At 34.2% G+C, this 24,683-nt stretch overlaps 1 protein-coding gene across 2 annotated transcripts in view; it reads left to right on the top strand.

Moving 5' to 3' along the window:
* The window catches only part of CDH9 (cadherin 9), a 165,129-nt gene that overhangs the window by 114,323 nt on the left and 26,123 nt on the right, over positions 1–24,683 (top strand). For both annotated transcript variants that reach the window (XR_012414515.1, XM_005556631.4), the window contains exons 3-7: positions 10,315–10,609; positions 18,845–18,964; positions 19,540–19,707; positions 22,196–22,383; positions 23,286–23,539. Coding sequence is in view for 1 of the 2 variants with exons in the window: in XM_005556631.4 (XP_005556688.2) it covers positions 10,315–10,609; positions 18,845–18,964; positions 19,540–19,707; positions 22,196–22,383; positions 23,286–23,539 (1,025 nt within the window). In the remaining variant the exon portion in view is untranslated. The remainder of the gene's footprint in view (positions 1–10,314; positions 10,610–18,844; positions 18,965–19,539; positions 19,708–22,195; positions 22,384–23,285; positions 23,540–24,683) is intronic.

The following is a 24,683-nucleotide window of genomic DNA, read 5'->3' as shown; positions in this document are numbered from 1 at the left end:
TACGGTGTTATAATATGTTATAATATTCTGTGTCTTTCTGGGTACTTACTATTGCTAGTGTGTTTTGTACCTTCAGATGATTTCTTATTGCTAATTAACATGTTTCCTTTACATTAAGGAACTCCCTTTAGCATTTCTTGTAGGTTAGGTCTGGTGTTGAGGAAGTCTTTTGACTTTTGTTTGTCTATGTAAGTCTTTATTTTACCTTCAATTCTGAAGGATATTTCTACTGGATATACTATTTTAGAAGAAAAGTGATTTTTTGTTTGTTTGTTTGTTTAGCACTATAAATATGTCATGCCGCTCTTGTCCTCAGATTTCTTAGATTTCCAGTGAGAAATCTGTTGCCAGGTGCATTTCAGCTCCTTTGTACGTTTTTTGTTTATTTTCTCTTGCCGATTTCAAGATGCTTTCTTTCTGTGTCCTTGACCTTTGGAAGTTTGATTAGTAAATGCCTTGTTAGTCTTATTTGGGTTAAATCTGCTTTGTGTTCTATAAACTTTTTGTCCTTGAATATTAATATTTTTCTCTAAGTTTTAGAAGTTCTCTGTTATTATCTCTTTTAATAAACTTTCTACTCTCATATCTCTCTCTCCTCTTTAAGGCCAATAACTCTTAATTTTCCCTTTTGAGGCAGGTTTCTAGATCTTGTAGACATCCTTCATTCATTTTTATTCTCTCTCTTTTTTGAGGGGGGCGGTGGTCTATTCTGTGTTTTCTCAAATAGCCTGTCTTCAGCCTAATTCTTTCTTCTGTTTAATCAATCCTGCTCTTAAGATACTCTAATGCATTCTTCAGTGTGCATTTTTTCAGCTCCAGAATTTCTGCTTGATTCCTTTTAGTTGTTTTAATCCCTTTGTTAAATTTATCTGATAGAATTCTGAATTCCTTCTCTGTGTTTTCTTGAGTTTCCTCAATATATTACCAGGGAGTGTGGAGTCCTCGGTTCTTAGACTTACTTGGGAGAAGGAATTCAGCAAAGAGACCACTTAGGCAAAAAGAGAGAATTTACTGAAGAAAAGTAGAGAGCAGAGAGTTTATTTAGAGAGACAGTACACTCGAAGATGAAGCCCAGAAGGCTGTTGAAAGTGACTGAGCCAGCAGCAGCCCTGAGAGTTCTGCATTGGGTTTCACTGATGCCAGATATTTTCTTGAAGTTTCTGCCTCTGTCTTAAGTCTCCATGTTTTTATTTGTCTACTTTTCCCACTTCTGCATTAGTCCCTAACTAGTTCCCATCCCTGGGTGGTGGGATTCTCAGTGACTATTACTTGGTGTGCATGTGTGGGCCCGGTGTTGGACACCAATTCTACCCAATGGCTGCATTGCTCATTCCTGTCAACCCAGGAAGGTTGAATAGTGGTCAAATCTATACGTATTGTGCCTTTGTATCTCTTAAGAATTTATCCTTTGCCCTCTTCTCTTCCTTATATTCTGACAGGTTAACTACAGAATAATTACTGGGCATCTTAACGGTGTTCTTTTCAGCATAGGTACTTCCCATCCTCTCTTATATCCGGCATGCATGTTTTAGGTGGTCTCTGGGATGTGAGATTTTCCAGACCTCCCTTTTCTCAGGGGCTCTCTCTCATGCTCATGTATAGCTATCTGCCTACTCTAACAAAAACAGCTATTATGAATCCTCTGTTTGAAAGGTCACATAGCGCTGTCTTTCCAGAATTAGTACCTGGTGCCCTATTTAGTTCATTTGATGAAGTCATGTTTTCCTGATTAGTCTTAATACTTGAAGATGTTCATCAGTGTCTGGGCATTAAAGAGTTTAGTATTTATTGTAGTCTTTTCAGTCTGTGCTTGTTTGACTCATCGTTCTTGGGAAGGCTTCGTAAGTATTTGAAGGAACATGGGTGTTGTAATCGTTGGTGTCTTTGGTCACTGAAGTCATATCTGCATAAGAGAATCCCAGGCTCAGTAATTAATGCTGTGGCTCTTGCAGACTCATAGAGGTACTGCTTTGGTGGTCTTGAGTGAGATCTGGGAGAATTACCTGCATTACCAGGCAAAGGCTCTTGCTTTCTTTTTTTTCTCACTTTTCTTCAAGCAAACGGAGTCTGTCTCTCTGTTCTGAGCTGCCTGCAGTTGAAGTAGGGGTGACACAAGCACCCCTGTGGCTCCCACCACAGGGACTGCACTGGTTGTCTGCCAAGGCCCACAATAACCACTGCTTGGCTATCTATGTTCACTCAAATTTGGAGGGCTCTAAAATTAACATGTGGTGAATCTAGCCAGGCTTATATTCTTCTTTTCAGGGCAGTGAATTTTCCCTGGTCCTGGGTGGGCCCAGAGATGTCACCCAGGATTCAAGACCTGAAGTCAGGAACCTTAGAAATCTATGTGGGTTCTCTACTATACTGAAGCTAAGCTGTCATCCAAACCACATGAAAAAATCCCTCATTCTCTCCTCCCACTTTCCTCAAGCAGAGGAATCTTTCCCTGTAGTCATACCACTTCAGGTCCATGACAAGTACTGCCTAGCTACCGCCAATGTTCACTCAAGGTCCAAGGGCTCTTTTGTCAGCTGCCAGGCCTGGGTCTCTCCCTTCAGGGAAATGGGCTTCCCTCTGCTCCCAGACAGGTTCAGAAATGCTGTTCAAGAGCCAAGGCCCATAATTGGTATCCCAGGATTACTTTTGGTGCTCTACCGCACTGTGGTCAATCTGGTCCACCAGCTGCAAGATAAAGTCCCTCTGCTTTCTTCAAGCAGGATTCTCTCCCCATGAACACCACAGCTGGGAATGTGCTTGGTCACATCTGAAGGCAGTATAGTTCTGAGTCTTATCCAAGGCCCACAGCAAGTACTGCTTGCCTACCACTGCTGATAATTCAGGGTCCAGGGGCTCCTTTAGTCAGCAGGTGATGAGTTCTGCTGGAATTGGATTCTTCCCTTAAGGATAGTGGGTTCCCTTCTGGCCCAGGGTGTGTCTGGAAAAGTCATGCAGTAGCTAGGGCCTGAAATTGGGGGCCTCAGGTCTTTGCCTTATCCTACCGTGGCTGAGCTGGAATCCAAGTTGCAAGACAAAATCCTCTTTAACCTCCCATCTCCTATTTTCAAGCAGAGGAAAGGGTCTCTCTCAGAGGTGCTGGTTGTGCTGTTGGTGGTTTGGAGAGAGGTGGCAGAAGTACACATTTGGCTACCCCAGTTGGTGTCTCTCTAGGTCACACCCCCCCACCCCCAAGTCCACTCTGAGCCCAGCAAAGCACCAGGACTTGTCCAAGAATTACAGTTCTTGTGGCCTACACTGGCTTGCAAGTTTATTTTAGACCCCAGAACACTATAGCCCATGGTGGCAGGACTTGTTGGCATTTGACTTCTGACCACTGGGATGGGCAATTCCCCTCTGGCCAGGGTTAGTCTAAATGCTTTCTCCATGGGTGCCAGCTGAGTTCTATCCCATGTTGTTTTCCACTGTGACAGGGCAGCATTGAGTTCCAATGCAAAGTTTCATAATCTCTACATTCACCTTCTCCAACACATAGATTCTCTCTTCTCACCATGTGGTTCCTGCAAGAGGATGAGAGAAGAGTGGTCCAGTCAATTCAAGACTGCCCTTTCTACGCTTTTCAGTGCCTCTTTTATTAATATGATGGTAAAATCAAGTACTGTGGTCACTCACCTGATTTTTCATTCTTATGAAGATGCTTTTATTGTGGGTAGTTATTCAATCTGATGTTCCTGTGGGAGGAATGATCACTGTAGGCTTGTACTTGGACACCTTACTCCAACTCCCCTGCCACAAATCAAATTTTTTAAAATGTTAAACTCAGATATTTTATTAGCCTGGATTCTCCAGAGACACATAAAACATATGTAATTTTATTAAAAGGAATTGGTTATCAAGGTTATGGAGGCCAGAAAGTTCCAACAGCTGCAGTTGGCAAGCTGAAGGTACAGGAGAAATATGGTATAGTTTCAGTGTGAGTCCAAAATACTGAAATGCTAGAGAGTATATCGTATTGAGTTCCAGATTGAGTCTGAGTCCAAAGGCAGGAGAGGATTGATACATTGGCTTGCAGATAGGCAAAGAGAGTAAATTCTCTCTTACTCAGCTTTTTATTTTGTACTCAGGACTTTAAGGGATTGTTTAAAGACTAGTCACCCATACTGAGGTGTGCAATCTACTTTACTAAGTCTATCCATTCAAATTTTTCTTTCTTCTATTCCTCACAGACCCATCCAGAATAATATTTAACCAGATATCTGGACACTCTATGGCCCTATCTGGACACACAAAGTTAACTATCACAAATATACCACTTGTCAACTTGGTATGCATATGCATCTTCTTCAACCATACATAGTCCCCCCACAAAAAAAAAATAAAAGAAGGAAGGAAGGAAGAAAGGAAGGAAAGAAGGAAGGAAGGAAGGAAGGAAGGAAGGAAGGAAGGAAGGAAGGAAAGAAGGAAGGAAGGACAGCAAGAAGGTCATAAATCCACCTAATATGACATAACTATTTTGCATAAAACCAAAAACACACTGACCCCTTTCCGAGAAGAGAAGGTAAAGACCTTGAGTAATGCATACTTTCTTCCTGGTATCTCATAGGTTGCATGCTATAATGATAAATTAATAATGAAATATTTTAAGGTAAAATTAATATGTCTTATGTTACATGATAAGGGGACAAGAGAATGAAGAGAACAAAGATTTGAAATATACACACATATTCATGACAAAATAAGGAGGAAATATTCATCACAATTATGTCTTTATTTTTCTAACTGGTGATATGGTTATAGTTGGTACTTTTTACATGATCCATTTTATATTTTGTTTACATTCAGCAAACACCTCAGCAGGACATGATTTTTCATCTGGTGGAGTTACTGAACCCTTCATTCCTGAAGGATTTGTATCATTGGTAGTCCTGAAGGGATTGGGTTGTTGTAATTTTCATTGACTTTAAATACAGAGTATCGGAATACTAAGATATGATCTGAAGGAACCCCTGTATGCCAGACACACTCTTCCTTATCTCCATTGTGGATTAGCTGCTGCATTTCCCCTCAGTCATCAAGTTTAATCTCTGCAGCCAGCACAGTAACTCTCTTCTTTCCCTGTTGACTTAGATGCATGAGGAGCCCGAAGTGTCTAGGCAGCATTATTTACTTCCAGTTCAAAAAAATTGTTGATGTATCTTTCAGTATCAGCTTTCCTATCTTTGGAGGTAAGACCTCTAACCTGGCAGAGCACAAGAATGTGCAAAGAGTAAGCAAAATTTTCTAGTGGGTCATTACAGATAATAACACACGATGTCACTCTTATTTCTAGGTCTTGATTCCTAAACCTGTGAATCCCAGCTACAGGAAAAACAGCACCATATATTAGGCATTAATTCAAAGCATATACAACCTTCTAGGGAACCTTGGCCCAACTCCGCAAGGTATTGCCAACCAGTTGGCAAAGAAACTAAATTTTAATAGGCCTTTCCATCATTCTATTAAATCGGCTGCCACAGAGTGATGAAGATCATGGTGGGGTCAGAAACTCCATGAGCATGGGCCCATTTATGCTTTTTTTTTTTTTTTTTTCTGTGAAATGAGCTCCTTTGTCAGAAGCAATGCCATTTGGAATATCAGGAAGCATTCTGCAAATTCTGCAAGCGCAAGTATGGTAGTTTTGGCAGAGGTATTGCCTGCAGGGAAGGCAAATCTATATCCAGTATAAATGCCTATTTAGTATTTACTAAGGACAAAACATTATCTCTTCCAAAATGGAAGTCAGCCAATGTAATTATCCTGCCCTGATGTAGCTGACTGATCATTTGGGGGATGGTGTCATATTGAAGGCTCAGTTTCGGTTTCTATGGCTGAGAGCTTCAGCATTCAGCAGTGGCTGTAGTGAGATTGGCTTTGGTGAATGGAAGTTCATATTCCTAATCCCAAGCATAACTTCCATCCCAGCCATCATAGCCACTTTATTCATAAGCTCACCAGCTGATGACAGAAGTGACTGGGCAAAGAGGCTGGCTGGTATTCATAGAACAGGCTATCCTGTCCACTTCATTATTAAACTGCTGGTATGTTGAGGTTATCACTTGGTGAAAATGAGCACGGGTGTTCACATTTTTGCCCATTCAGATTGATCTGTCCACATACCACTTCCCCAAATTTCCTCATCACCAATTTTTCAACCATGCTCTTCCCAAGGTCCTAGTCATAGAACCATACCATTAGTCACAGCCTGTGAATTGGTACACAATTGCACAGGTGGCCATTACTCCTTCCAAGCAAAGTGAAAAACCAGGAGCATTGCTCAAATTCTGCCACTAGCAAGGTTTCCCTTCATCATTTCTATTCACAAATGTTATAGAAAGGGGCTATATGCTATGGCTGCCCACATTCAGTTGGTACCTGCATATTTTGCAGCACCATCTGCAAAACAGGCCTGAACCTTCTTTTATTTAGTAAAACTGATCACAGGGAATTATCTATGAGGCCACAGAGGAAGTCTGAGAGAGAGAAGTCTGAGAGAGAAGGAGTGGGGACAGTGGAAATTTGTGCTACTTCTTCACGTAACTTATTTGTGCCTTCAAGGCCTACTGAGGCCATGTCACCTATATACAACATCCATTTGATGATGGAACTCTGTAGTGCATGTCCAACTTTATGACTTGGTAAGTCAGGTAATAGTACACTCACTCAGATCACATGGTAAATTGGTAGACAATAGTTAAATGTTCAGAGTTTATGGCTCAGTAGCAGACCAAGACTGCCTCTCAAAGAGAACGCAGTTACCTGCTGACAATAGCACGTTTTTTTTTTTTTTTTTTTTTTCCCCAGAACTCTATCTATGAGAGGGTCCTATCTTCAAAGGATTGGATGAGACACACACATATTGAGAAGGTCAATCTGTTGTATTTAGACTACTGATTCAAATACTAATTTCATCCAAAAACATCCTCACAAATACACCCAGAATATTGTTTAACTGAATATCTCTGCATCTCACGGCCCAATCAAGCTGACACATAAAATTAACCATCACAGATTTATTTAAATTTTTTAGTTTGTCCTGTATGTACATGTTTAATTTCTCAAATTTCTAAAAACAAACAAAAAAATCCTGCATTAAGGCAAAACTAAAATAATACTGTTGAAAAATAATAGCATGTTTAAAAAGTAATATAATTGGGCTTCTAATACATAACATTCTCTACTTATCCACCTTTTTCATCTTTTACTATTTGTTTCCTTTCATCAAATTATGTATTTTTTTTCTATCCTCTTAAAACAACATGACTGGTAATGCAAAGATAAAGGTACAAAAATATTAATTATAAATGGTTTGAAAAAGGCATTTCAAAAAGATAGTCGTTAACAGTATCGTTAACACATAGAGATTTATAAGATGTAACTCATGTTAAAAAGGCAAGTTTTATTTATGATCTGACTTTTCTAATTGTATTTATGTGAAAAGTTAGTGTTAAAAAAGAGGAAGTATTTCCGGTTTTCAAGAAATATATGTTGAATGATTTAATAGAAGAATATCAGTCTTTCCCTTATGTATTTTACAGCTTAGTGAGCATGGTAAACAATTACATCAAATGTGATGAGTATCATGATAGGGAATGAAATATGTTATCTAAGTCAAGAGCAGGTTCATCCATCCTAATCTAGTGAGTCAGGAAAGGCCTCCCTAAGGAGGAAATTGAAAATGAGATATGGCAAACATTTAGTTAGAGGAAAATACAAAAAGAAGGGAAAGGTGTAAAAAGGTGAGGGAAACAAATGCAAACATCAGGCTTGAAAGCTAGGACAGGCCTTCTGAGACATAAAGACAAAACAAAACAATTGCTATGTATTAAGTGTATGGCAAGAGGGAAAAGAGGCAGAGATGCCTCTGGGATTCGGGGCCAGATTATCCAGGATGTATAAATAAGGTCATAGATTCAAGGAATTACAATAACAATAAAAGTAAAGATTTAAAAAAATTATACTTTTTTAATAAAAGAGATTTAAAAACAAGCAAGCCACATGGTCAATATAACACTGAAATACGCATGACGCTAACCCTGGTTTTTATGACTTCAGCTTTATAGTTCGTAAATGCTGTGACTTGAAGATTTTTAACCTAGATTCTGATATGACTACATTTGTGATGTGGCAAAATCACCCCTTTGGTATGAAAAATTGCTTGGAGTAGAGCAAGAGTGGAGGCAGCATGATTAGAAGATTGCTCTGGTGGTCCGGAGACGATAAGATGAAGGAAAAGATATGATGTAGCCATAGAGATGAACACAGATGTCTTGAGAAGATATTTCAGAGATGGGAAGGCTACATGTGATAATTATTTTGGTGCTGAGCTTGCAAAGGAGGTGTAAAACATGAAACATCTCTAATTTTGGCTATGTTTAAAAAACAGAATTTAAAGAGTCAAATAATTCAAAGATAAAATGGAGTGCTCAAGAAATAGGTGAGGGCAGGATGTAAATGGGAATTGTAAAGTATATGATGTAAGTCAACACAGCAGGGATAAGCTAGTTAAAACTCCAGTTTAAAATTTACTCTCTTGGTAATTTTGATTATACAGTTTATTATCATTTATTATAATCACCATGCAGGGCAAAAGACCACTGAAGCTTATTACCCCTGAATAAATACAATTTTGCATTCTTTGATCAACATCTCCCACCTCCATCCACATCCTTGTAAACGTTCTTACCATAAAAACCAAAAGATAAGTACGTGAGGTGACGGATTTGTTAATTAGTTTGATTTAATTTATAACATAAGCATATATCAAAATATTATAATGTACCCATGATTTTATGATATAAACAATGACTATTTTCAATTAATGTTTAAAAATTTATAATTTCAGAATCATGTTAGGATTGTAAAATCTTTAAGGTTGTTTTACAATTCATAATTTCTAGGAGTACATGGTCTGTTTTAAATATTCAATCATCAGTCTACTACATTAAGACATTATTTTTATTTATTTATTTATTTTTATTTTTTTATTATTATTATTATTTTTTTTGAGACGGAGTCTCGCTCTGTCACCCAGGCTGGAGTGCGGTGGCCGGACCTTTGCTCACTGCAAGCTCCGCCTCCTGGGTTTACGCCATTCTCCTGCCTCAGCCTCCCGAGTAGCTGGGACTACAGGCGCTCGCCACCTCGCCCGGCTTGTTTTTTGTATTTTTTTTTAGTAGAGACGGGGTTTCACCGTGTTAGCCAAGATGGTCTCGATCTCCTGACCTCGTGATCCGCCCGTCTCGGCCTCCCAAAGTGCTGGGATTACAGGCTTGAGCCACCGCGCCCGGCCGACATTATTTTTACAGATGGGCATTTATCAATGAAAAGAACACTATTTATGAAAAAAATACTATTTTTTCCTAATACATAGTACATATGGCCAGAGGACAAGCCGTGAGTTTTATATTACTTGAAATTTAAAAGGTACAAAAAATATAACATTTCAACATGGTGGTTGAAAATGTATTCTCCCAGAGTCACACAGAAAATAAGTAATTACAAATCTCTTTCTCTCTCTGATTAGTCTCTCTGAATACAGAGTCTGTGCTTTTACAGTGTTATACGGTAGTTCCCCCTTAATCATGGTTTCACTTTCTGAGATTTCGATTACCTGCAGTAAATAACAACAAGCTATTTTGAGAGAGAAAGATAGACCATTCACATAACTTTTGTTACAGTATATGGTTATAATTGTTCCATTTTATCATTAGTTATTGTTCATCTCTTATTGTGCCTAACTTATTAAATTTTACCATAGGAAGGTACATACAGGAAAAAATATAATATATACAGGGTTCAGTAGTATCCACAGTTTCAGGGATCCACTTACAAAGATACTCTGTACTCAAGGGGAATAAAATCAGTTAAAACTTAAGGTAGCTATTCTAAACTTGCCATTAAAATAATTTCAGAGATTTCTCATATCATATCTTAGAACTTAGTCATTTTAAATGTAATCAACATTAATTAATATTTTACACTCAAGAGGTAGGTTAATGGATTTTTTTAATGCACTAAAGTTTTAAATCTTGGTAACATTTTATTCATAAATATCTTTGTTTTAACAGATACATATTAATTTTCACATTATTTGAAATCTAGTCCCTTATGATGTCTAAATATGACTGTTAAAAATTTTGAGTATAATAAGAACTGAAATATATAACTCCCTCTCCCTCCTACAGTGAAAGTCAAGGTAACCATTAAGATAATCATTGCAGAGCTGTTATATGGACACAAATTGATAGTGCCAAAATTATGTTTTATGTAATGATAATGCATATATTTACAGAACTCTTCTTTTCTACCTCTCTAAAGCTTCACACTGACCAAGATAAAGGAGATGGAAATTTAAAGTACATACTAACAGGAGATGGGGCTGGCAGTCTATTTGTTATAGATGAAAATACAGGAGACATTCATGCTGCAAAGAAACTAGACAGAGAAGAAAAATCTCTGTACATTCTTCGTGCCAAGGCCATAGACAGAAAAACTGGGCGGCAGGTGGAACCGGAATCAGAATTTATCATTAAAATTCATGATATCAATGACAATGAGCCAAAATTTACAAAAGACTTATACACTGCCAGTGTTCCTGAAATGTCTGGAGTCGGTAGGTATACTCTAATCCACGTAAACTACTTTTTATTTGTTTGTTTGCTCAGGTAATCATTAATGACATGTGGCCTCTTTCAAAATAAGAGTTATAACTGGAAACTACTATTTAGCTTAAACTAACTCTTCTATTTTTATTTCTGTATATCTTAATTCTGCTATGTTGTAATTCATATAAAATATTATTATCGATAGCAGTTAATTCATTTTATTTCAATCAATACCCTCAACTCTACTCAATTGGCATTCAAATGGCAGTCAAGTGGAATGTATATCTATCAGAAATCAAAAGAATAATTGTATCAGTAGTTTTGGACAATTTTGCTTGCATTATTTGAATAACAATTAATGCTCTCAATTGGCATATTTCTGTTGAAATGTTTTCTCATTTGATCTTTAAAGCCAATTTATGTGGTAGGCATGAGAAATAGAACTTTAAATCCCTATTCTGTTAATTAGAAATTCAAGATTCAGAAAGATTAAGCAACTGAATTAAGATCAAATAACTTGGCGGCATCATGACAAGATTACAAGTCTTTTTACGTTATTTTTGTGCACATTCCACTGCTGAACATTGGCTTATGCAAACTGAAAATAATAGTTTCACTTCTTAAGGCTGCCCACCATTTTAGATGCCACTTGTGCAAAGTTTTATCTGTGTATGACTACATTTAACTCTATTAATATAAAAGGTTTAGATTTGTTAGTGAGACAATGAGAACTGATTCACATCATAAAAATATTTCTAAAATAACTGATACAAACTTAATTTATAAGATCTGCAACCAATTTCCCAAATTTGATGCAATTTAATTGAACAGTATTTCAAAACCAGTTTTCAGTGTATGATTTTGACATTCTTTTAACTAATATATGTTTCAGTCTAAAATAATTTATATACAATGAAAAACAAACTTACTCACTTTTACTGAATGTTTAATACAAAATGTTAACTATGTCATTTAGCAGGAAGAACCAAGAGTTTTTTAAAAACTTATTTATTCTCACCTCCAATGAAATGTCATCTAACGAGGAAAAAACAGTTAAATAGAACTGAAATAGCCCTTTCAGGTATTCACTCTAATAAAACAAAAGAATTTATCAAATTAGACAAGAGTCCTGTGAAATCATAAAGCTCTAATACAAAACATGAGTGGATATGTTTCTTGTTATATTTTTCAGGACCTTAGTTGCATGGGAAGTACTAGATTGGTTTGTATAGGACAACCAGTGGGTTAATTTAGACACATATCATTCTTTTTGTTTTGTTTTGTTTTTTAATGGGTTTATATGTGAGATTAAGGTGCACGTAAAATTATACTCATCAACTTCCTATTGATTATTATTTTAAAGTATTTCTGTTTTTTAGTATCTTTTGAAAAATATTATTGTTTCTCTTGTGTACATATCATTTTACCAGATATGTTGAAACTTTACAATACAAAAGTTTCACTTGTCCTTCCTCAGAAAGATTTCACATACTTAGAAAAGTAAAAGGTATAATTAAGATAATGGAAATATTTGAATATGAGAAACTTTAAGAATAATTGTTTTAAATGTGAATACTCAAAATATTTCAAAGAAATACCCCATTTTTGTGGAAAAAAAGCAAATATTTCCCTATCAGAGACTATTGATATTTAATCACCCATAACCTGTATTTTCTCCTACATTATTTTCTGATACTTAATGAACTATTATATTTTACTCTGTGTATTGCTGTTTGTCACCTGTGTACATAATTCAAATGTATTTTGTCTCATTTGAAATAGTAATACATCTAGGTTCTATTAATATTTGTTGAGTAACAATATCAGAACTGAAATAAACACACACACACACACACATATATATACACACACATACATATATGTATTTTTTAAAATCCTTCACTGGTTCCATCACTAATAATAAAATATACAATATACAAGTTTATGCATGAAAGATGCTTTGTAGTTTATATTGTACAAAATCTCTTTCTGTAAGACAATCTATATTTCATTTACGTAAGCTTTAAAGTGTAAGCAGTACAACTTCGGATTAATGTAGGTTGCAAATACAAGGATTTGAGCCATTGTCAGTTGCATTCGCTACATGGCTAGAATTCCCACGAAATGAGACAAATAATATAGTAGCAGGCAGATGTATGGCTAAGGCTGCAGCTTTTGGAACTAAAAAATAAAGATTTAAGAATACAGATAAATTTTAATCTTATTTGTAGAGGACAATTGTTATTCTTCATTACTAATACTAACATTATATTACTTGCTTCCACTTTGGTTCACTTATAACTTTGTATGTACTTCCATTACTTAAATATAAATGTATAATATAGTATATATAATATGCATTTGCAGAAAATACTAGACTTGGTTTAATTGCCTATTTTAATAAATAAATAAACATGAGCCCAAAATAATTAAACTGACTTGGTCAACTTACTACTAGCCTAATTTTAAAAAGAAAAAGAAAAGTTAATAGATGCAGAGTGTATTAGTCCATTTTCATGCTGCTGATAAAGTCATATCCGAGACTGGGAAGAAAAAGAGATTTAATGGAATTACAGTTCCACATGGCTGGGGAGGCCTCACAATTGTGGCAGAAGGCAAGGAGGAGCAAATTATGTCTTACATGGACAGCAGCAGGCAAAGAAAGAGAGCTTGTGCGTGGAAACTCCTGTTTTTAAAACCATCAGATGTCTTGAGACTCATTCACTATCCAGAGAAAGATGCAGAAAAGACCCGCCCCCATAATTCAGTCTCCTCCAATCGGGTTCCTCCCATGACACATGGGAATTGTGGGAGTTACAATTCAAGATGATATTTGGGTGAGAACATAGTCAAACCGTATCACAGAGATAGCTGGACAATTTTAATGCCTTACTATTTTTCTCTGTTAAATAGTGATGTTTATTATTCAAAATCTAGTCTGGAAATCTTTTAATTTATTACATTGTGAGTAACTCCTCTAAATTAGTATCTTTGTTATTTATTACTTTAAATCAAATGCCCTTCTCATTCAAATTAAATCTAAATAAGAATATAAGGGGATAAACCCCTTGCATTTTAATACATACATATCTATATATAACTGTATATATATATATAAAACTATATATAACCACATATATCACTATATATAACCATATAAATATGTCTAAATAAAAAGTAGATGTATTTTACCTCCTAAACTTGTGTTGATCTTTTATTGTAACTCTCCTATCTTATTTAAAGGAAAATAAAAGACTAATTATAATTATTACGGGTGTGATTTCTTTTACTGCTATGTATCCAAATAAACCAATTTACATAGGAAAGCTAACAAGTATATTTAGGAACTCTGCCATGCCTTGTGTATCCCATATATTAACAGTTAAATCTGATGCATAATCAAAGAATTAAGAATACATCTATAAATAAAATAATACACAATGATTTAATTCTCAAATTATTTTCAGATAGTACAAGATATTTTCATTTAAATCAAAGAGTTAAAGACTACAAGTATTAGCTTTGTTAAGAAATAGAGTCTTATGGAATAAGATAAGTTTTATTTATTATTGACCTACCCTTCTTTACAATGCTATTTTCTGGCCGGGCGCGGTGGCTCAAGCCTGTAATTCCAGCACTTTGGGAGGCCGAGACGGGCGGATCACGAGGTCAGGAGATCGAGACCATCCTGGCTAACACGGTGAAACCCCGTCTCTACTAAAAATACAAAACAAAACAAAACAAAAATAGCTGGGCGACGTGGCGGGCGCCTATAGTCCCAGCTACTTGGGAGGCTGAGGCAGGAGAATGGCGTAAACCCAGGAGGCGGAGCTTGCAGTGAGCTGAGATCCGGCCACTGCACTCCAGCCTGGGTGGCAGAGCGAGACTCCGTCTCAAAAAAAAAAAAAAAATATATATATATATATATATATATATATATATATATATATATATATATATATATATACACGATGCTATTTTCTGGTGATCTCCATTTTCATTCATTTTTATTTCTTAAATTATTTGTTTCTTCCTCTTCTCTCTCAACAACTATTTCCCTTGTTGTTTCCTTCTGCTTCAATTTCTGTCTGTCACAATCATATGCCATATTTCACATTGGATTTTTAGTGCCAAATGCTCAACCCATTTTCAGTTAAATTAAAATGACTCCAATAAACTCATGAAATCTGAAATACATTAGCATATTCTAATCAGAACACATAATTTGGAAGATATATAAAGATATATATTTAAAGATAATGGGATACATTTCGATTACAACGTTTTGTATTTTCCTTTTCTATTTCTACTTTCTGTATTTTTTTATTTCTTGTGATCATTATACTATTGATTAAATATTTTCTATCAACTTGCTTCATGTGCATGCTTTCGTCTTCACCTAGGCAAATTCTTGTTGTGTAAATTTGGTGATTTGGGATGCATCCTTTCTCAATGACTGGAAATTTCCCTTACTTTCACTCTCAAAAACCTATCTAGTCCTTCTCCTAACACCTTGACCCCCAACCAGGAATCGTTTTGTAATTTTTTTACAGACAACAAAAATAACTCAGGCAATGAATTCTTCATGTCCCAGAGGTTCACTGCGTGTGGATTCAATAATGTATCCAATTATATTTGTAACACCAGAGAGAGGCCATTTGGTAAAGCATTTATAAGGAAATTTCTTGACCAAATATATCTAGAACGGACTTAGACCTAGTCCAACACTATCACACACTGGGTTTGTGGTCTTTAGCAACTTCTATGTGCCCAAGGCCCACATCCCAAATGTATCATGAAGATAAAGTAATAAAAATCAATCAGGTGCTGAGAACTATGCCTAGTCTACATTAAGCATTCTGTGAAAGTTAGTTCTTATGATTTTGCACTAGATTCTCTGCTGGGTTTTAAATATAAAACGTTGAACAAATTAGATATGGACTCTGCCCTTAAAGAGTTTGCATTTCACAGGAAAATAAACTTGTATGTAACAAAGCATGATTTGAATTCATGGACATCTAATTAATGGACCCCTTATAATTCCACGACACTGTCTGAAAACATCACCCCCACTTCTCTTATTAGTGGCCCCCACAGCACAAACATTTATGACAGGGGCACTGTTTACCTCTGGTCCTCAAGTTAATGGCTGTCATTGCCCTATGGCAGAAGCAAACAGTTGACTCTATCCAAACCAGATTCATAGAGAGGTGTGAAGAATAAACTCCTTTTTCACTTTCTGTAACTTTCATTACCTTATTCTCACATTGAGCCAAGTCAAAATATTCCAGTCTGTTTTCTACAGTGCTCAAAAGGTAGGCCTTAGGCTACCTATGTTTTGGGGTCACGGGGTCAATTACATTTACGATTTCAAATATTTCAAACACTAGATTCAAAACATTTTCATATTTGCATATAAGGCACAAATATATAGAGGGATTTTTTCTTTTGTATATGAAGTTTATTTTGTATAGTGTAATAAACTGAATTGATTTAACTTCCTCTAATACGTATAAATATATACGTAAGACCAACTGGCATAGCTTGGTCACATTGTGTAATCTAAACTTTTCTTATCTTTAAATAATAATAATACTAATATTGATGAATTTTTCTTCCATATCCAGAGGAATGCTTTTGGTTCCCCAAAATCTTTAGCCACCAAGTTATTTATTTATCGGCTTTTAATATTTCTTCACGATTTACAAAATGTCTTTGGAATTTTTCCTAAAGATTATTAATTATATAGTTAAGTAAATAATGAATTAAGAATTACAGTAAACTTCTTTGATTCCTTAAGATAGTTTCTATTTAAGATATATGCAAAACTCTTATAAAAATGTGAATTGCAAAAATAATGATCTCAAAATCATGTTCATCTCTTTTATATGAGATGCAATATATAAATTTGTCATTCAAATTTCACTATATTTTACTTGGTATATTTTTATCTTTAATATGAAAATAAAATATTTATTTTAAATAACTAAAGAACAAATAAAATTTATACATATTTTGGAAAATTTAGAGGGATGTAAATTTCCATGTGTATTCTCTTTTATTTTTTCTTTATAAACAAACATTTATAAAATTAACATAAAACATATAAACCATTTTCTATTTAATTTTATTACTAAATACTTTGAACTGTGTAAAGAGTCATTACACTTCTGAAAAAACTATAACTGTGTATTCCCTATAATCCAACACATTGTCTCTCAGTTTGCTAACAAACAACATATCAATGATATTTTATCAGTGACTACCAGTGTTTAAAAGCATTCTTAAGTATTACCAGAGCTCTGACAGGTGGAACAAGTATTTTACATGTGTGCTTTCAGCTTTTTGGCCACATCATAGAATTTATTTCTGTTGTTTATATTAACTTATTTATCTTTGTCATGCATCTTGGCGTAACTTCAAAGATCATCTATCCATTAACAGAGCTAATAATCAAAACTAAAATTCCACAAAAATATTATTTGAAAGAGTCAAATAAATATAGAAGATTGTTTTTACCTGTACCCATTAAGAAAGCTTACAGTAATGCTCACGTTAAAAGAAAAATAAAAGGGGTAATTCAAGAAACGTCCTAAAATTGATGAACGAACTACTTGTACTTTCAGCATATTGGTAATGCTTAATAATTCATATTTCAATAACCTCCAATTGTGAAAACCACATTTATTCTAATATATATCATATAGGGTTATATAAAAAGGACATTACATGCAAATTTTTTTAAAAAAACACTGTTGAATTTCTGCACATCATAAAGTGATTTGTGTGGGGGGAATAAAATCACTTTATCATTTTTGCATTCATCTAATAAACACATGGGTGGATAATTTTTTAATGATAAAAACTTACAACTGGGATGGATTAAGTAAATATGTAATGTTTCCATTCACTCACAGGACACATCAATTCCATTACAGTTGAGAAAACAGGGGCCTCAAGAGAATGAACTCAAGTTGTCATCGTTATGCTAATTAATTCTGATAAAACATTAAAAAGTCTTGCTCAATTCATGTGTTAACATTCAAATATATTGACAGGAAATGAGCTGTCAATATTGATCTTAATTACTATATATTAATTTTTGGAATCGGCATACACATATACACACAACATTTGAGAAACATCCACCGTAATTCAATTAGACAAGTTACTGAGTGTGTAATGTATGTGGGCTATTAAATTAGGAGGTAGAGCCAATATGGAATCTTCCTGTTTTCAAAAACTTTAAAATGTGTGTAAGAATCAGACTCAAACTTTTAGAAATTATGTAAAATATACTGAAAAATGTCCTACAATGTAGCTTTGTCCAAGGGCACACCTAGTAGGCTTCAGTTAAGGGTGATGTTAGAACCATGCTTTGAATCTTTATAGAAATTCAGGAAAAAATAATTTGAAAAATTCATCAGTATATTTTATTATGTTGATCCCTGCTTTTAAAGCACTTCTATGTTTTGAAAGACTTGAAATAAAATTTAACATAATTTAAATTTAATGATATGAAATTAGATAGTAAGCTTAAATTGCAGTATCGATTGTGACACAGAATTACACACCATACAGCTTCTTTTGGAGAATAATGATTTACAAATGTGCATCAAATAACCAGTATTATGCAGCATATCAATAAGGGTAATCATAAGCAACCGTAGTATATATATTTAAAAGAGAGGCATAGTCCCTTCATAATTAGATATATCTTAGGAACAAAAAATATCTTGCAAGTCAATTTTACAGCATTTTGGTTTGTTTCTTCATAGAAATTGTCTCTTTTTTTTTCATTTTATTTACCATTCACAGTCAAATATATCAGAGTAAAAAGCAGTAGCAGGTTAAAAAATGTTGGATTCGTCTTTTAAATACATGTTTCCAGTTAGCAGCAAATGTATTAAATTACAAATTTCATGTGTGTTATATTCATTTTAAGAATGTTTGCCCTAAAACATTTCCAATCAATTAAAAATGCAATGTATTAACTAATCTCATTATATTCACCTTACTGATAAATATATTTTGATACTTTTCTTAGACAAAAAATTAAGAAATACTCAAGTTTATAGAAAATGAGAAAGAAAAGTAACTTTTTGGGGATGTATCTAAATAAATTTCTTCAAACATACCACATTGTCTAATACAAAACACTGACAGCAACATATTTTTAAGAAAGATTATTTCAAATTTGGAAGTATGTAAATGTGTCTGTTTGGGGATGGGGTTTCATGTAGGTACATCTGTTATACAAGTAACTGCAACAGATGCAGATGACGCCAACTATGGAAATAGTGCCAAAGTGGTCTATAGCATATTGCAAGGACAGCCATATTTTTCAGTGGACCCAGAATCAGGTACAACATTTAAACTTGGTCGACTTCTTATTGTACAATACGTTAAGATGCATAATTAATTTAGAGATTTTAAAAATATTTTTAAATCATTATTCATTCAGTTTCATGTTTCTATTTGTTTCCTCTCATTATTGAATGTGAAAAAATGCAAACTTTCTATTATTTTAATAACTTATTTGAACCCTTAGCTCTTTAAACTATTATTCATTGGGTTTAAATCTGAAACACTAAATACAAAATTTCACAGAGATTCAGCACATTATGTGGCATAGAGAATACTTACACCTTGGATGTGACAATTATCAAAATTAGACAACTGTATTTGTCTAAAGATTTTTGACTGAAGTTAATTTTTGTAATCAAAAAAATAAATACATTGATTTAGCAAAACCCATTTCATGAACAATAGCCCATGGCAAAATCCTTCCTGCTCTGTGAATTATGTTAAAGTAGTTATGGATTGAAAGACATATTTAAATACATTGACATTTTATGTTTGTTATAATCAACTTCTGTAAAATGAATCTTGTCTAGCTTAATTTAAAAACTAAACTTTTGTCTGCTTTTTCCAAAAGGCATAATAAAAACTGCATTACCAGACATGAGCAGAGAAAATAGAGAGCAGTACCAGGTTGTTATACAGGCCAAAGACATGGGTGGCCAGATGGGAGGCCTTTCTGGAACCACCACAGTGAACATCACACTGACAGATGTCAACAACAACCCTCCTCGATTTCCTCAGAGTAAGGAATGTTTCAGTGATCTCATGTCCAAAAACTTCTCAAACACACTAGTAGCCGAGTTTAATATTCATGCTTCATGCTAGTAGTTTTGCTATTGGTTGATGCATAAAGGAAAAACCACAATCCATTCCTCTACAAAAAGAAAAAAAAAATCACAATTTCCCACAAATAGAGAGTGATGGTGATTATTTTCATCATTTTTGGGGGTATGTAGTGTGAGAGAACAAAGGATTAAGCTTCTCCGGCAAGTTTTTGTTGTTGTTGTTGTTGTTGTTGTTTTGTTTTTTGTTTTTCTTTTTTGAGACAGAGTCTCACTCTGTCGCCCAGGCTGGAGTGCAGTGGTGTGATCTCGGCTCACTGCAACCTCTGACTCCTGGGTTCAAGCAATTCTCCTGCCTCAGCCTCTTGAGTAGCTGGGATTACCAGTGAGCGCCACCACACCTGGCTAATTTTTGTATTTTTAGTAGAGACGGAGTTTCACCATGTTGGCCAGGCTGGTCTGGAATGCCTGACCTTGTGATCCGCCCGCCTCAGCCTCCCAAAGTGCTGTGATTACAGGCTTGAGCCACCGTGCTCGGCCTCTCTGGCAACTTTTTAATTAACTTTTCTAATTTTGAAGCATTATAAAGTTTTCCAGACTTCCTTTCTCAACATTCACTAAGATTGTCTTAACATTTTCCTTTGGATCCTCCTCCTGATTAGGAGTGTGGACTCTCTTGTCTGGCTATCTGGATTCAAATCCTGTGTCTCTCACTTGTCTTACCTCAGCTACCCTGTTGGCATGTAAAACTTAAAATCTCTTATCTAATTGATTGTGAAACACAGACTTTTTGATATTGTAAAAATATCAGCGCAGATTGGCTTATTTAGCATTATTTTTATATTTTCCTAGTGGCCCATAGAGTTATGGTTTACCACATTTGTGAGGGCATTTTAGACATATTCAGGTTTGGTAGTATCTCTGCTACCAAGTTATGAAGATTACATCAGTTAACACTCTTTCAGTTGTCACCATTTTAGGATGGACATTAAACCATGGATGCTTTTCATTTCATGACGTCCTGTAGAAAAAGATTTCCATTCTCCACTGAAATTTGTTATTTTGCAGAGAATAAATATATAAGGAGTCCTATTTTGAAATATTCAATTAAAAGCTGAAACTTAAATTCATATCACTAATCTCAAAACAGTAAAACAGTTTTCCAGGCCAATTATATTGAAAATGTTTTATCGAGCTTTGATTGGTGGACATATTTATATGATATATGTAAAACTATAAAGTTTGCTGAGAACATAAATAATAAGCCTAAATAACATAAACCTAAACTTTGCATTCATATTTCTTTATAAAGAGTGACACTCGATGCATTTTTAATTTGACATTGTGTAATTCTGCTATCTATAATAATGTTAACAAAACTCTGGAACTACAATAGTTAAGGACTACACCCAGAGCTAAATTTATGTCATCCCTAAAACAAACCTATGAGTGAATTACTATCATTATCATCCTTGTTTCTTAGATGCAGACATCAAAGTTTAGAGAATTTAACTAACTGGCCAGGTGGTCAGAATTCAGACCCAGGCAATTGGATTTATATACTCATATTCTTAATCACCAAATCAATTGTAAAGAATACAGACTTTGAAGTCAGAAAGAATTAGTTTTTGCATTCTCCCTTTCCCAAGTCTGCAGGATAATTTCCTTAAGGCCTGCCCCTGAAGATGATACAGCTAAATTGGTCCTTTGAGAACTAGTGTGAGGATTAAATAAATTAGCATATAAGCCCTTTGACCTTGTATAGACTGCAGCACATTGTAAATGTTTAAAAATATTTCTGACCTTCATTAACATTAAAGTTTTTTTTTTTTTTTTTTTTTTTTTTCTATTGTGTCTTGAATAGGTAGCCAGAAACTAAAATGCTTTTAGGGACACCAGAATATAATATAATATTTGCGTGAACCTACAAAAAGTAGAAAAATCCATGCCCCACTAAAATATATTAAAACTAAAACAAACAGGCAAAAAAAAAAAAAAAAAAAAGGAAATATTGGTCTGTATGGCATTATTTTTTATTCCTGAATAAAATAATAAATGGATTTTTAAAATGTAACTGAATATATGTAAAAAAGTGTGATGACTGTTTTGAAAGCCCCAGATGAGCAGTAAATAATTGTTTTTCATGTTCTTATAAGTCAAAACTACTGGATTCTTATATCAGGCCTACCATCTATAGTCTAAATAACCTTGGGACATTCTGTAATTTTTTTTCTGGGACTTACACTTCTCATTTACAAAATGAGAGTGTTGTGTTTTAAAAATCATTTTTCCAAATTAATAAATATATAATTTTGACAGCTTACAATTCAATATGATAAAAACTCTCCCTATTTAAAATTAATGTATTTAAGTTAAAAATGCAGAGGAAATGAAAGAAGGTTGTTATCTAAAGATGAAATGTCAAAACAGCTCTCACTTAATTTATAGGTACGTATCAATTTAATTCCCCTGAGTCTGTACCTCTTGGAACTCATCTTGGAAGGATAAAAGCCAATGACCCTGACGTGGGGGAAAATGCAGAGATGGAGTATAGAATTGCTGAAGGAGATGGCGCAGATATGTTCGATGTCATCACTGACAAGGATACACAGGAAGGGATTATAACTGTCAAACAGGTTTCCTTTCACTGTCTTCATTTTTTCATTGAGTGCTTTATAATTCATTTTTGCTTTTCAGTAAAGGGGGAAAAAGCCTGGGATTTATTTTCTCCAATCTTTTACATGCTGTCTATCCTTCAGATAAATGGGAATAGTTGTGATATCACTTCAAACAAGTTAAATGTCTTCATAATTGACACTTAAAACCTCAGTTGCTTATGCTTACACTAGAAAACAGTCAAATTAAAATTAGATAAACTTCAAGGTACTTGTTTGTATTTCTCCATAGAGGAAAAAATAAACATGCAGCCATCATTATTTCATGTACTTTTCAAAATATTTTCATTGTTAAGTGTGATGATCTATTTAAATAAATATAACCTGAAGATGCTCTGTGTTTTCCATTGGTTGCCATGATTTTCAATGCAGTATGGGAGAACATTCTGAATCTTTACATCTAATAATACAGCTCAATAGTATCATTTCTTATTGTCCTTATTTCACTTTTTATGCATATCTTACCTTCAACAAGCTCTCAAATAATTGAAATAGAAATAAGTTTTATTCTATACTTCTATTTTATATTTTTCTTCTGATTGTTACTATATAACTTTAATAATGATAACACATATTGTATAAATCCATTAGATAATACTTCATTTACATGTCACCAAAAAAAAATGAAGCATATTACTGAGAATCAAAATCAATGTGTATGCCATTATATTAAGTTAACCCTCTGTGAAGTGTATGGCAAAACACATATTTATAAATTTATTGCGTATACCTATGAAGCAACCATTGAGAAAGTCATTTAAACAGAATTGTTCGTATAATCGCTGGCTATTAAACTTTGAAATCGTCTTCCGTTGTCATATCTTCTGAATTACGCTAATTTCTTTTATTTTATTTAACTTCAGAATTTAGATTTTGAAAATCAAGTGCTCTACACTTTAAGAGTGGATGCAAGTAACACTCACCCTGATCCACGATTCTTGCACCTGGGACCTTTCAAAGACACAGCTGTGGTCAAAATATCTGTGGAAGATATAGATGAACCTCCTGTGTTCAGTAAAGTCTCTTACTTGATAGAAGTAGATGAAGATGTAAAGGAGGGCAGTATCATTGGACAGGTTACAGCGTACGACCCAGATGCCAGGAACAATTTAATAAAGTAAGTACTTTGAAAACATTTATTATGTTTTTAGAAATATAATAATCTCACTATTTACAAACTGTGTGAAAAAATGGTTGCACAATGTATAATCAAGCACAGTAATAACACTGAACACTTCCAGACCACAGATTCTTAGCTTGGCTCTCTTTTAAATGCTCTGGGTACAAGGTAGATAGTATTGTAAACGTTTTTTGGAGATGATAAAACTGAGGCTCCAAGTACTTAAGTACCTTGCCCATTGTTTATTAGCAAAGCTGAGTGTAAGAACCAAGCAGTTTAATGCCAGAGTCAATGATTTTAATACCTTTATCCTTACTGTAGTCCTTGTCTCATTATCCCTCTTGGTTAAATAAAAGTTGACGTAAATAATGAACTAAATAAATAAATTAGAAAAAAAGTTTTCCTATAAATTATGATTTTCTTTTGAAAATTGTTACTAAGGCCTAACACATATCAAATCTTTTGAAGAATATCATGTCAATTATATTCTCATAACAGAGTATTGCTGAAGAGATAATGACATTTAAGTCAATAAGAAAGGTAAAGGTATTAATTTGTATAGTATATCTTTCCAAATTTTGAGTAGTTTTCACCATTTTAAGGGCTTTAAATATGTCAGAAACATAAATGAATCTCATATATTGTTCAAAGGGGAATTTAAATGTAGTTGGGGCATATATAGATTAATGCATGGGATGGATAATGATAGGTGGATATGTGGAGGAACATATAGACAGCTGAAGAGATAGACAATACATTAATCTGTTAAATATGCAGCTAATAAATTATCTAAAATTCTACTTTGCTTAAAATTTAGTTAGGGAAAATAAATGGTTAAATTCATTTCATGTTGTCCTTTACACATAGCAAATTAATAATCACAATACTAAATATATAACCATTTAATTTTCATTTTAGGACTATCCAAATATGTTAATTTACAAAGCAAATTGCTGCACTAAAAATATTTTAATGATGATTTAATTTGTTGGTGAGATTAAGAACATGTTAACCTTTGTAATTAAGAAACACTCCATAAAATCCAATGTGTAGTTAATGCCTAGAGCTTACATTAGCTTGAAAATTAGGGTTAGTTTTAGGTTTATTACCGTATAATTCACTGAGCATCTGTTTTTAAAAA

Source organism: Macaca fascicularis, chromosome 6, assembly GCF_037993035.2.
Source record: "Macaca fascicularis isolate 582-1 chromosome 6, T2T-MFA8v1.1".
In the NCBI taxonomy this organism is placed as follows: Eukaryota; Metazoa; Chordata; class Mammalia; order Primates; family Cercopithecidae; genus Macaca; species Macaca fascicularis.
The sequence above is the reverse complement of the archived record's forward strand: the minus strand, read 5'-3'. Positions and strand labels throughout refer to the sequence as shown.